The sequence below is a fragment of the Astyanax mexicanus genome, chromosome 8 (assembly GCF_023375975.1).
Source record: "Astyanax mexicanus isolate ESR-SI-001 chromosome 8, AstMex3_surface, whole genome shotgun sequence".
NCBI lineage: Eukaryota > Metazoa > Chordata > Actinopteri > Characiformes > Acestrorhamphidae > Astyanax > Astyanax mexicanus.
In genome coordinates, this window is record NC_064415.1 from 40007891 (window position 1) to 40021096 (window position 13206).

The 13206-nt window shown below is 35.7% G+C and overlaps 1 protein-coding gene across 3 annotated transcripts; it reads left to right on the plus strand.

Annotated features, from left to right (window-relative positions):
• The first annotated feature begins 1507 nt into the window (after positions 1-1507).
• si:dkey-94e7.2 (uncharacterized protein LOC100141353 homolog) lies at positions 1508-12633 on the plus strand. Of its 3 annotated transcripts, none has more exons than XM_049482981.1 (7): positions 1517-1698; positions 3428-3543; positions 3701-3856; positions 4804-4905; positions 5378-5587; positions 10783-10975; positions 12271-12633. In XM_049482981.1, exons 1-7 carry the CDS (start codon positions 1676-1678, stop codon positions 12371-12373), a joined length of 903 nt encoding a protein of 300 aa, XP_049338938.1. In that variant the 5' UTR covers positions 1517-1675; the 3' UTR covers positions 12374-12633. The 3 variants fall into 3 exon arrangements, with proteins under 3 accessions (XP_049338939.1, XP_049338938.1, XP_007260245.2); XM_007260183.3 differs by having other exon boundaries at positions 1525-1698; positions 4801-4905; XM_049482982.1 differs by lacking the exons at positions 10783-10975; positions 12271-12633 and adding an exon at positions 7085-8528 and having other exon boundaries at positions 1508-1698; positions 4801-4905.
• The last annotated feature ends 573 nt before the right edge of the window (positions 12634-13206 follow it).

A 13206-nucleotide genomic window follows, 5' to 3' on the forward strand; every position in this document is an offset into this window, starting at 1 on the left:
GTCATTTCTAAAGCTTCGGGACTCCAGCAAACCAAAGTGAGAGTTATTATTCACAAATGGAGAAAACATGGAACAATGATAAACCTTCCCAGGAGTTCCCGGGCATGGGCAACTCATCCACGACGTCACAAAACAACCCAGAACAACATTTAAAGAACTGCAGGTCTTACTTGCCTCAGCCACCAGACTGGGTGAAAATTGTCTCCATGGGAGAGTTCCCATGAAAAAGAACACAATGCCCTGTCTCATATTTGTCAAAAAAAACATCTTGATGATCCCCAAGACTTTCCTTGGGTAAATATTCTTTGGACTGATGTGAAAAAAGTGGATCTTTTTGGAAGGTGTGTGTCCCGTTATATCTGGCATAAAACTAACACATCATTTCAGAGAAAAAAAAACATCATACTGAACATAAAACATGGTGGTGGTAGTCTGATGTATATATAGAGTTCTATGTTTTGCCATTGACTTTAATAAAGATTTTTTTGATGAACCCCTTTTTTAAGGATGTAGTCAGCACTTAAGCAAGTTAAGCTCCTGAGTTTTGCTAATGTAATCATAGATTAAATAGAAAGGCCGAGTCTATTAATAAATGGAATAATGGAAAGTGCTGGTCTTTTGTGGACTTGCTCAAGAGATTTACCATCGGCTTAATCCTTCTTACTTTCATAAGACTCTTTTATTCTGCTCTGTTCTGTTCTCTATGAAATGCAGCACTGGGTCAGTGTATTCAGTCCGCTTACTGTTTTTCATGTGATAAAATGTACTTTAGTCATACATAACCGTGTGTATTTCAGATAAACACTGTCTTTTATGTACAGCTCTGGAAAAAAAAAGACCAGTTCAGTTTCTGAATCAGTTTCTCTGATTTTGCTATTTATAGTTTTATGTTTAAGTCAAATTTGAGTAACATTGTTGTTTTAATCTATAAACTACGGACAACATTTTCCCCACATTTCAAATAAAAATATTGTCATTAAGAGCATTTATTTGCAGAAAATGAGAAATGGCTGAAATAACAAAAAAGATGTAGAGCTTTCAGACCTTAAATAATGCAAAGAAAACAAGTTCATATTCATAAAGTTTTAAGAGTTCAGAAAAAAATGTTTAGTGAAATAACCCTGGTTTTTAACAGTTTTCACAGTTTTCATGCATCTTGGCATGTTCTCCTCCACCAGTCTTACACACTGCTTTTGGATAACTTTATGTCTTTACTCCTGGTGCAAAAATTCAAGCAGTTCAGCTTGGTTGGATGGCTTGTGATCATCCAGCTTCAGCTTGATTACATTTCAAAAGGTTTTCAATTTGGTAAAATCGAAGAAACTCATCATTTTTAAGTCTCTTTTTTTCAGAGCTGTAGCTATAGGTGTATAGAGTGATGATTTCTGAATGAATGTTGGATTGAATCTGCTGATTGGACTCCGCTGGGTGTTTGTATGGGAATGCAGGTCATTTACAGAATGCACACTAGCATAATGAACTGTGGGCCAGTGGATTGAACCCTCCCTCGCCGATTATCTGTGGATTAGCCGATCGCTAATCCAGGCCGACGCACTGTGGCTCATGCTGGAGTGTGTACAGGAGATTTCAGTTTATAGATTGTGTGTGATTGTGGCCACACAATGGGGGAAGCCATGTGGTGAACGGATGTGGATTCTATTGTGCTGAGAGGAAAATGGCCAACATTTATACTCTGAGGTAATTTTGTTTGTTTTAAAATTTTATTGTATAAAAAAGAGAATGTTCCTGTTATCGGTGAATGCAAAGTGAAGAGCAGAGTAATGGTATAAATGCATACTGATTAAGGAAAAAAATGGGTTTTGGATTTACTTACAAGATGAACTTGCTGTTTATATGGTTTTTTTTTTCTAGCCTTTTGTCTTCGTTTTGCATAGAATAGTGTTGACTGCTGACTGCAGGAGGGATTTCCAAACGTGGTGCATGCACATTTAAACTAATTGACTAAATAACAGGCCTTTTTTATATTGTAAAGAGTGTTAGAAAATGAAAAACACAACATAAATCAACATAAGGTGAACATTTTTACCTAATTATATCAGTATTAGAATCATTTTGATGCTCATCTGATTGTAATAGGGAAAATTCCTCTCTATCTTTGTAACTTTAGTAGAAAACTCTAACAAGAACTGAAGAACACTGAGTAACTGAGTCATACTTGTGTAAAATCCTGTAATATTTTCCTCTACTGCCTCAATCCACATGCTAGTTCTCTGTCTCTCTTGGCTTGTCAATAAATGCATGTGCACAGCATGCAACACATCTTAATATCAGACAAATATAACCTGAGTTGCCAGAAAAAAACATCTTGATGAGCTGCAGGACTTATATGTTTTGGACTGACTGGGTAAATATGTTAACGTAAAACATGGTGGTGGTAGTGTGATGGTCTGGGGCTGCTTTGCTGCTTCAGGGTTTGGATAACGTGCTGTAACAGATGGAACCAGGAATTCTGCTGTTTACCAGAAAATCCTGTTCATGACCTCAAGCTCAGGCATACTTAGGTTCTGCCGCAGGACAATGACACAAAGCACACAAACAAATCCACCTCTAAATGGCTTAAAGACAAAATTAAGTTTGTGGAGTAGCCTTGTCAAAGTCTGATTAAAATGCTGTAGGATGATCTTAAAAAGGTGGTTCATGCTGAAAAAGCCCTCCAATTAAAACAATTCTGTAAAGAAGAGGGGACGCAAATTCCACCAAAGAGATGTGAAAGACTCAATGCCAGAGTGTCACAACAAAGTTTTTAGGTTTAGAGGCAAACACTTTTTCACACAGGGCTAGATTGGTTTGGATATTTTTTGTTCCTTTAATAAAGTGATTTTTTTTAACTAGGTTATCTTTGACTGATATTAAAGTTTGTTTGATATCCTGAAAAAAACAGTGTGAGCAAAATAGCAAAAACATAATAAATCTGTAGAGAGGCAAATACTTTTTCACACCAATATATTTCTAATAGTTGTTAATTAAAGCCTTTTGTTTTTTGGCTCCAGGTTGTTTTTAGTAAAATTGAACTCAATTTTCCATAAACTGTGACTAATCAAAGTTAAGTTATGTGGGACAAACATTTTTTCTTAATGAATGAAATTATTATTCAAAATGTGCTTTTTATATTTATTCAGGTTCTCTTTGTCTGCAATTAAAGTTTTTTTGACAAAAATGCAAAAAGTAAAGAAATCTGTAAAGGGGCAAATACTTTTCCGTGCCACTGTATATAAAACAGAACATTTTAAAAGTGTATTATTACCATGCAAACGATCAACATCTTACTGATGAGTATTATTTCTTTAAAAAACTGATCAAAAAATTATTTATCCTGACAGCCATAATTTAGTTCATTACTTATAAACTTGTCAACCTGAAACACTGTCAAAATTCATCATCACTATGTTACCATTCTGTTGAACAGGGCTTTTTTGTTTGGTGAGTGGTCCTCGGATGTAAGACTTGATGGCAAAACAGTCATTATTACAGGAGCCAACACTGGTATTGGCAAGGAAACAACCAGAGACTTGGCAAAAAGAGGTAATCAGTTCACTCATTCATTCACTGTATCATATATTTCATACCTCTATAGCATACAGAGCATACAAATATATCATAAATACAGCGAATCAAAACTCACTACCTAATGATGACCGTAACATGATGAATACTCAGATTAAATAGTGCTGTCTCATAGGGGCCAGGATCATCATGGCGTGCAGAGACATCCCCAAAGCTGAAGTGACCCAGAGAGAGATTATTGAAGACTCTGGCAACCAAAACATCGTCATCAGAAAACTAGACCTGTCTGATACCAAATCAATCCGAGAATTTGCAGAGATAATCAACAATGGTGAGTCAGTTTTCTTCAGTGTACATTTTAATTGGGAACTCCAGATTAAAACCAGCATTTGATGTTGATGTGTGATTTGTAGTGCTTCCATAGTTAACACATTATTATTATTTTTTTATGTAAATGAATCAGTGTACCACGTTTGGTGCCAGTTTGGGCCACACATGATTACATCTGTGTTCCTAACAATAATACATGGAAACACCAGTACTTTTAAAGTAGCTGACACTAATAATATAAACAGAATGTCATTTTACCAATCTTTTTTTTCTTAATATTTATTTATATCCCCCCCCCCCCAATTTAGCTAGGCCAATTATCCCACTCATTTAGCTGCTACTACATTTAGCATTTAGCTGTATATCTCCATTACAAGTGATGCCTCAACACAAGGCTAGCACATGCCTCCTCTGATACATGTGAAGTCAGCCACCGCCTCTTTTTGAACTGCTGCTGATGCAGCATTGCTGAGTAGTTAGCGCATTTGTAGGAAAGCGAAGCGACTTAGTTGCGCTACATCAGCTCACAGATGCTTTATTCTGACCGACATCACCCTTTGGAGTGATGAGAGGAAAGAGCGCCATCTACCCACCCAGAGAGGGCAAGACCAATTGTGATTGTAATTTTTTTAACAGTCCTTTTCTTAACAAAGGCTTTCCTTGACATTGTCTTTTGTTTGGGTTTCTTTCATTAGATAAGGATTTGTTCTAATTTCAGGAAAAAATACAGTCTTTCTTGCAGCACTAATAAAGTATAATTATAAACTAGACAGCATAAGATAATTAAAATGTTATAACATTCATCAAAGAACAGACTTTTCCAAAATAATACATGTTATTAAATGAAGAGAGATCAAGGTTTTTCACAGATAGGAAGATGGCTTGTCTACATTATGTGTTAGCTGATAAGAAATATTTGAAAATGTTTTTCTCTTTTTGTTTCAGAAGAGAAGCAACTACATATCCTAATAAATAACGCTGGAGTCATGATGTGTCCCTATTCCAAGACTGCAGATGGCTTTGAGATGCAGATTGGAGTTAATCATTTGGGTAAAAAGTGTGTTTTTTTGTTCACTAATGGAATCACAAATTTTCAGATGTTCCATGCATAAATGCCCATTTTTTCTAAGTTTGAGCTTCCATTACTCCAAAATGATACAGTAATATCATGATATTATTTGATATTTATATTATTAATAGTATTATATTATTATTATATATATAATTAACTCCCATTAATTCAAATTCTATTTTTTCTTTAGTATTTTTACTTTAATACTAAGCAGTGCATGCCATGCAAGAGTTTTGGTCTTAGGAGGTTCAGCTAATACATTAAATTAAAAACTCATTAATGAATTCACTCTGAAGGACAGTCAGAGGTGGCACTCTACCATTTTCTGTATTTTATCCATCTAGGAAATCCTGTGATGAAGAACAGGAGTGAGGCAGTATACAGTTGAATAGATGTGGAGGAATATGTTTGGCTTCTGGCTCTAATAGTTCCCGCTATGCTCCCTCTTAGGTCACTTTCTGCTGACCTTCCTGCTGATTGATCTTCTGAAGAAGTCCGCCCCGTCCAGAATCATCCTCCTCTCATCCATGGCCCACAGCTGGGGCACCATAAAGCTGGATGACATCAACAGTGAGAAGAGCTACCACAGCAGGAGGGTATATGGGCAGAGCAAGCTGGCTAACATCCTTTGTACTCGCTCACTGGGCAGGAGACTTAAAGGTGAGTTTAAGAAGCCAGTTGACTTTCACAGTTGGGGTCATTTAATGCATGAAGTAAGAAACAGGACAGAAAAGTCTCTGTTATACAGTAGAATATTATCATTTTTACTGTGTTAAATAAAACATGAGGAAATATCAGCCCCGGTTCTAGACTGCTTTGCTTGGTTGGTGGGCGGGGGGTAGAACATAATTAAGCCAGAGCTAATGATACTGGGTAAAATTGATTTATGAAGTAAAGAAATAAAAACGCTGTATGTCTCTTTAACAGAAAACAAGACATTATAGGGTTTCCTACAGTGTGTATTTATTCAATGAAACATTCATCAAATACATGCAGAGGGGTATCAAGTTAAATATGTATTAAGAGAGATTAGTTCCTACTAACCAAGTTAGTAGCTTGCTAACAGCTACACTGTGAACCCATACATTGTTTGAACTCAAATGATTTAAGTCTGTTTTACATAAAATTGTTTGTTTTTTTTTAAACAATATTCAGCTATTTTCAGTTAGTTGAACATTTGTGGGCACATATACTGTACTATTCAAACGGAGATCTTTGAGTTGAACCAACTTATAATAACTGAGTTTAGTCTGTTGCCATTAACAGCTTTTTTTATTGGCTTCTGTCACAATCTATTTGCATACCTGGTGTGTCCAACAGTTTCTGACACTCACCATCAGTGTGTACTGATTCTCCCTGGGCTACCTTAGATATAAATCAACTTCCAGTTTAATTGTAATAACTTGATGTTCTAAGTTATTCTAACTTAAGTTTTCATTTCCCATTACTTTTTAAAGTAAACTCTTAAAAAAACTTATCCGGGCTTACAGTGTAGCTGCTAATACTATTAAGTTTAGAAACAAAAAGGTTACAAGCAAGTAACAATGAGCAACAAATCACCACAGTTTTGCAAACATTACTTTGTGGAAGTGTTTAATTCGCTTATATATTCGCCTATATATAAAGCTTACATTTTTTAATTTTGGTTTTGACGATTCTACTGTGATAATCTACCTCTCAAATAAGGACTGAAATAACCAATGATAGTTCCGTACATCATATAACCAGACTGGAATATTCATGTTGAGTAGTATCCATGCATGCCAGCTGTTCACTGTCTTTAAAACACCTTTAACTGTGCTCAAGGATAAGATCATTTTTATCCTAGAGCAAATCATTCCACAACCCCCATCCCCTTCTAGGTGACATCCAACCATTTGCATCTATCAGAGGCACACTGCTCAGCCCAATCAGCTCTCCCTCCTGCCCCACCTCTAAACCCATACATCACCCAGTGCTCCTCCGATTTTAAGCATTTTTCAAATTTGAGCTGAGGATGGAGCCGGCTAAAATCAGGGCATTAAGTTACCCTTTAAGCTACAAGTTGTACGTCAGTGTACTAAACATTTAAGCATTGGTAGTTGTAAAAGCAGCTGAGTTCCTTAGAAAAAACTTTTTTTTTCACCATATCTGCATATCTCTTCTTTCTCCCTCAAGGCGCTTTGCTTAAATTTCTAAGCCCCTTCTTAAGGATGCCTCCTCATAGACCCTGTATGTATACAAAATATCCTCATATATTTCTTGTGTTCATGTTTTCTAATATTTATTTAAATTTTAGTTTTTAGTTTGTTACTAGCATTGACTGCCAGGCAGGTAACCTGGCTAACATAAACATTACCCATATATATTGTTTCTAGCAAACCTGCTGGTAAATTACACCACGTGTACAAGACAAGGCTTCCTATTGAATAACTCCACTTATGAAGGTTCATATTTTGCCGGCTGCAGGAATCACAAGCCTGGTTGGCTGGCTGCTGTCAGCAACTAGTGGAAGGGGCCTCCTTTAGGGGGATTGTACTTTCTGCATTGACCATCACAGAATTTTAAGGGGCCCTCACACAGTTTGCCGGTGCATTCATGCAATTCTTAGTCTGTCGTTGTATGAAAGCCCCAGGCCAGTTTAGGGCCCTTGGAAACTGTTTTTTTTAAACATTTGCTTGCTTTGTTGCAACAGGCCTGCACGTAGGTTTTTGGAGATGCAATTGGTATGAAATTTCAAGAGAAGGGGTCAGAACACACAGCCTTGTGGTACACCAGTAATAAGGGTCTGGATGTTGTAGTACCTAATGATTATGGTTGGTGAGTAAAAATGCAATATGTGAAATATTGAGCAGTGGCAGAGGACCAGATGTTGAGGTGGGGAAACATATAGTAAAACTCATTCTCATTCATGTTATAAATGACCTGGTGGTCTTTCTGGAGAAGGGGGCTGTTTCACACCTTGCTGTTGCTAAACTTCTGAAGGGCTTTTAAAAGCAAAGTTGGGTCGTTAGCAGCAATTGCAATAAAACAAGGACCTAGCGCTAAAAGTGCAAAGTGAAACAGGAAATTAGAAGACAATAAAAAATCCAACAGAACGACAAATCAGCCAGCATTTAGGTCTGTCAGACCGTCCCCAGCGCTAGTTAAAACAGCCCTACAGGAGACCATTTAAGGTTCCAGCAACAGGCTTTAATGAGGTGAAAATAAACTGCTGAATCCTCCAAATCAAGACAGGGACAGCAGATATACCCTACAAATACCAAGGAGGCTGTAGTAGGGTTATAATAATGCAAAGCAAAGAGTAAAGTAAACAGAACTTATGTTTCCATTTAAGACAACTGGGTATTCAGTCTTCATGACATAAATTCACTAACTCTTACTGTGGCTGCCTCTGGGCCCTGTGTAACTGCCAGACTGTAATATTATATCTAGCGTCAGATAAATAATGGAAATTCTGCCCTAAAAGTAGCATTTAATATTATATTTGTGGTGTCACCTTGTATTCTGTAAACTCTGTATCTTTGTATCAATCAATCGTATCTTTCAGCATCATTTATGTAATATTTCATGCTTTCTTTCATCAATTTATCGAATTTCTCTCACCACAATTACCAGCATAAAAACAAATATATTGTGTATTACAGCAGCAAAATAATAAGCATGATTACGGGCATTATACAAGCAAGGCATTTTTCCAATAAGTAGCACCACTAGCTACCGTGGATGAAAGCAAGCCATTAAAAAAGATTATAGACCACAGTGTTCATGTGTTGCTGCCTTAAAGCTATAATAAAAACAGTTAGCTATAATAAAACCAATAAAGTTGTTTTTTTGATTGAGTACTTAAACAGATGTAGAAAAAAAAAACAACAGAAACGCTTTCATTTTACTGACTGCTGAAACTAAAGCAGTGAGAAGCAAATGGATTGTTATAAGTTACAGATTTAACTGGAATCCTGTTTCTATTCAGTAAATACAATATGCAGTTTAAATGTTATGGAGTATAGATCATTTAGTTAGACCCTGAAGTAATTGTTTTTTTCTAAGGTTTTATTTTTGTGCATTACTGGCATGGAGTGAAGTTCTGGGTTTTTAAGGTTTTATTTGAAGTTTTATTTGAGTTGTCCACTGCAGATGATGAGTCCTGTAACCGTTATTCACTGGCTTAGTGTATTTCACTGGCTCTAAAATTAAGTACATAGAATTAGAATATCATTTATTAAGGAAAATTTATGAACTGTGCTTAACTACAGTTTTTGGAAAGCTGAGATTAATTTCACTATCCACAACCAGGTCTGATTTCTACTAGACCTGTAGAATCAGGAAATCACTTCAATAGACCCTGCCTGACAACATGAAGCAGCTAAAAGAAAAAGCAAAAAAAAAAAAAAACGATCTGTAGAAATTCAAAAACAGATGAGAAAATAAAGTTATTGACATCTATCAGTCTGGAAAAGGTTACAAAGTCATTTCTAAAGCTTTGGGACTCACAGTGAACCACAGTGAGGGCTATGAACAACTCATTCAGGTCACAAAAAAAAAATAAAAATAAAAATTCAACATGGGCGAAAATGATCTCCAGAAGAAAGTCCCAAGGCGAAAACTACTGGACTTTGAGTAAATATTCTGTTGGCTAACGAAACAAAAGTGGAACTTTTGGACTTTGTGTCCCGTTACATCCAGCATAATACTAACACAGCATTTCAGAAAAAGAACACCGTACTTAATGTAAAACATGGTGGTGGTAGTGTGATGGTTCGGGGATGCTTTGCTTCTTCAAGGCCTGGATAACTTGCTGTAATAGATGGGACAAAAAAAATCTGCATTATACAAGAAAATTCTAAAGGAGTTTGTCCATACATCAATAATTGACTTTTAACTCAAGCATACCTCTGAATTGCTCAAAAAACAAAATTGTCATTTTCAGTCATCACAAAAGCTTGATTGCAGTTGTTGCTGCCAAGGGTGTATTAAGTAATAAGTTTAGGGGCCAAGCACTTTTTCACACAGGGCTAGACTGGTTTATATAGCTTTTTCTCCTTAACAAATGTTATAAATTAGTTATAATAACATATAACATAGATAAAAAAAACTATGTTTGTTAATTCGAAAAAAAAAATGCAAGTTTGATAAACAAGCAAAAACTGTAGGGGGCAGTGTACATATATCCACAATACTTTCTTTAGAAAGAATACTGACTACCATTGAACATTGTACCATATTTTATGGACTATAAGGCACATTGTATAAGGTGAACCGGATTATAAGACACATTTTAAGCGACAATAGTAAGGAACAAGGGTGTCCACATATTGATAATCTCCACAAGTAAGTGTTCACATATAAGTTTTCTCTCCTGTATACTTTTTCTTTAGGTGAGTAAAGCACTTCCGTTTATTTAAAGTAAGATTAGATTTCCAATATTAGCAGCAGTGCAAGTCACGGTTCTCAGCAGCACTAGCCACTGTTAGCAGTGCTTAGCGCTAGTAAATGCCGCCTGACAGTGCTACACTGAGGAACCCTGAGTGTTCCGGTAAGCCAGAGCACTATGAGCTAGCGATTTGTCCCATGTAGCTTATTTTAACATGGTAAACATGCAGGCTACAGTCCGATATATTCTCACTACTGAACAGCAAAAGACCTAGCGCTGCTGTTAGTGGCTAATGCTAATGCTGCTTAGTGCTGGAGAAACTTCACTGAAACATACATAAGGGGAACCAGATTATAAGGCGCTTTGACGATTTTTGGGAAAATGAAAGGATTTTAAGTGCAGCTTATGGTGGGAAAAATACGATAATCCTGAGACTGAGCTATATTGTACACTAGTGCTGTCTCTTTACCCAAATTCTCTTTTTTTCTTGTATTATAAACAGATACAGGAGTGACAGTATATGCTGTTCATCCGGGAATCGTCCGCACTGAACTGAAGAGACACATGAACCTGGGTCTGCTCTTCCTGTGGAAAGTTGTCAGGCCTTTCACGAAGACGACAGTGCAGGGAGCTCAGACTACAGTGTACTGTGCTGTGGAGCCGTCACTGCAGTCAGAGACTGGAGGATACTACAGGTGCTGGTGAATTTAATAAAGGAAGGATAAATCAAACATGTTTTTTTACCAAATACCAAATAAATCTACATTATGGGTCGGTTTCACAGACAGGGATTAAGTCTAGTTGTAGATTATATTTTTTATTTGATATAAAAGCCAATTGGTTTAGGTTATAGGTTTTGTGTTGCTGAGTGTAAATACAGTGGTATGACAAAGTTTGGGCACCCCTGATCATGTTTATGATTTTCCTTTATAATTCATTGGTTGTTTGGGTCAGCAATTTCAGTTAATTATATCATATATCAAATGAACACAGTGATATTTTAGAAATAAAATGAAGTTTATAGGATTTACAGAAAGTGTGCAATTGTAGTTTCATCAGTCCACAGCATCTAATTCCAAAATGGCTGGTTCAAATGTGCTTTAGCTTTAGCATACCTCAAGCGACTCTGTTTGTGGCGTGTGCTCAGAAAAGGCTTCTTCTACATTAATTTCTCTCCCATACAGCCTCTCCTTGTGTAAAGAGCGCTGAATAGTTAAACGATGAACAGTGACACAGTGATCTGCAACAAGATGATGTAGGTCTTTGCAGCTGCTCTTCCATTTCCTCACAGTGGAAACTGACAGCTGAACTCACTGAGATACGTTTCTTTCTTTCCCTGATTCATTCATTAATTTATTAATTAATAATCTTGAACAATCTTTGTTTTCAGATTATTTGAGAGTTGTTGTTTTGAGGCTCCCATATTGCCACTCTTTAGAGAAAAACTTGCAGTTGGCCACATTAACCCTTTCTCATAACTGGATTTACATGTGTATGTAGGTCAAGGGTCAATGAGTTTACCAAACTATTTTTTTTGCTCCAATAATTAGTGCTCAGATTTATGCACCTGCCCAATTTTGTTTAAATAATTATTGCACTCTGTAAATCCTATAAACTTTATTTTACTTCTTAAATATCACTGTTTGTCTGCTATATGATATATTATATGTATATTTAATTTAATAATATAATTTGATTTAACATTTAATTTAATATTTAATTTAATAATAATCTCTTGTGTAGCTGTTCCAGAACAGCCTTTTCTATTGGTGGTGCTTTTCTATAGAGATTATACAAGCTGTGTATGCATAACTGAATGCTTGTGTCAGCAGTGGCTGCACTTTAAAGTAGCTGAATTTACTCATTTGAAGGGGTGTCAACTTTCCAAACTTTTGGAAGTATAATTTGGGCACAACTGTATTTAAAGTGCAAACATCAGTGGAACGCAATCACTAATCATTTCCTATTACGCTTCCTTTATTCCTTACAGTAACTGCGGGCTGTCGAGCTGCACCAGAGCTGCTAGAGATGATGAAATGGCGGAGAAGCTGTGGGAGCTCAGCTGCCAGATGCTTGGAATAAGTTGGGATTGAATGTCGATAATATAGCTATTAATTAAATATAGCCATAAATACCTGTCTAGTGTGAATAAAACAGAGGGTAAACTAAATTTTAAAAACTTTAAATTTATTCAAACTTATTTGATTGATTTTTTTAATGTTATTCTAATCTTAAAACTCTAGTGAGACTAAACAGTATTTTACACTTGTTCAATTATGTGCCAATCATAAGTGGTTTACAAATATGAATGCTTTTGTTATGTAATAATATACATGATGCTTTTTAGTTGTGACTTCATATCTGTTTACTTTACTTGACTATTTTCAGTACTTCAATGTAAGTGAGAAATCTGGTTAAAACTCATTCACACTCAAGTTTCTTTTTTTTTTCGTTTTATATTTTTTATATATATTAAAGACACACATTCATAAAAAAACAATATAATTTTTTTTAAGTTATTGCATCAGGTACTCTACATCCATCTATTAGTTCAATCATTTACATTGATATCAGTTTGTAGTGACGTATTCTTCTTTATATTTGCTAGATTTTAATATATATACTGTATATATATATATATATATATATATATATATATATATTTTTTTTTTTTTTTTTTTTTTTTTTTTGACTGAATAAAATATGTGTTTAAATATATGTAAATCAGTGGTTTTCGACTGGTGGTGTTTTTCCAGTGCAGAGGTTCTGGAGATGAGTCCTTCCGCCTACTGTTTCTGTTTCTTCGGCAAAGACCAGAGTAAGGACTGAACCCACAACCCCACAACTGTTCGCCATGTCGCTTATAGTCTTAATATTAAATTAAATAGAGCATATAAGAAACATGAAATAGGTATTTTTTTCTTAT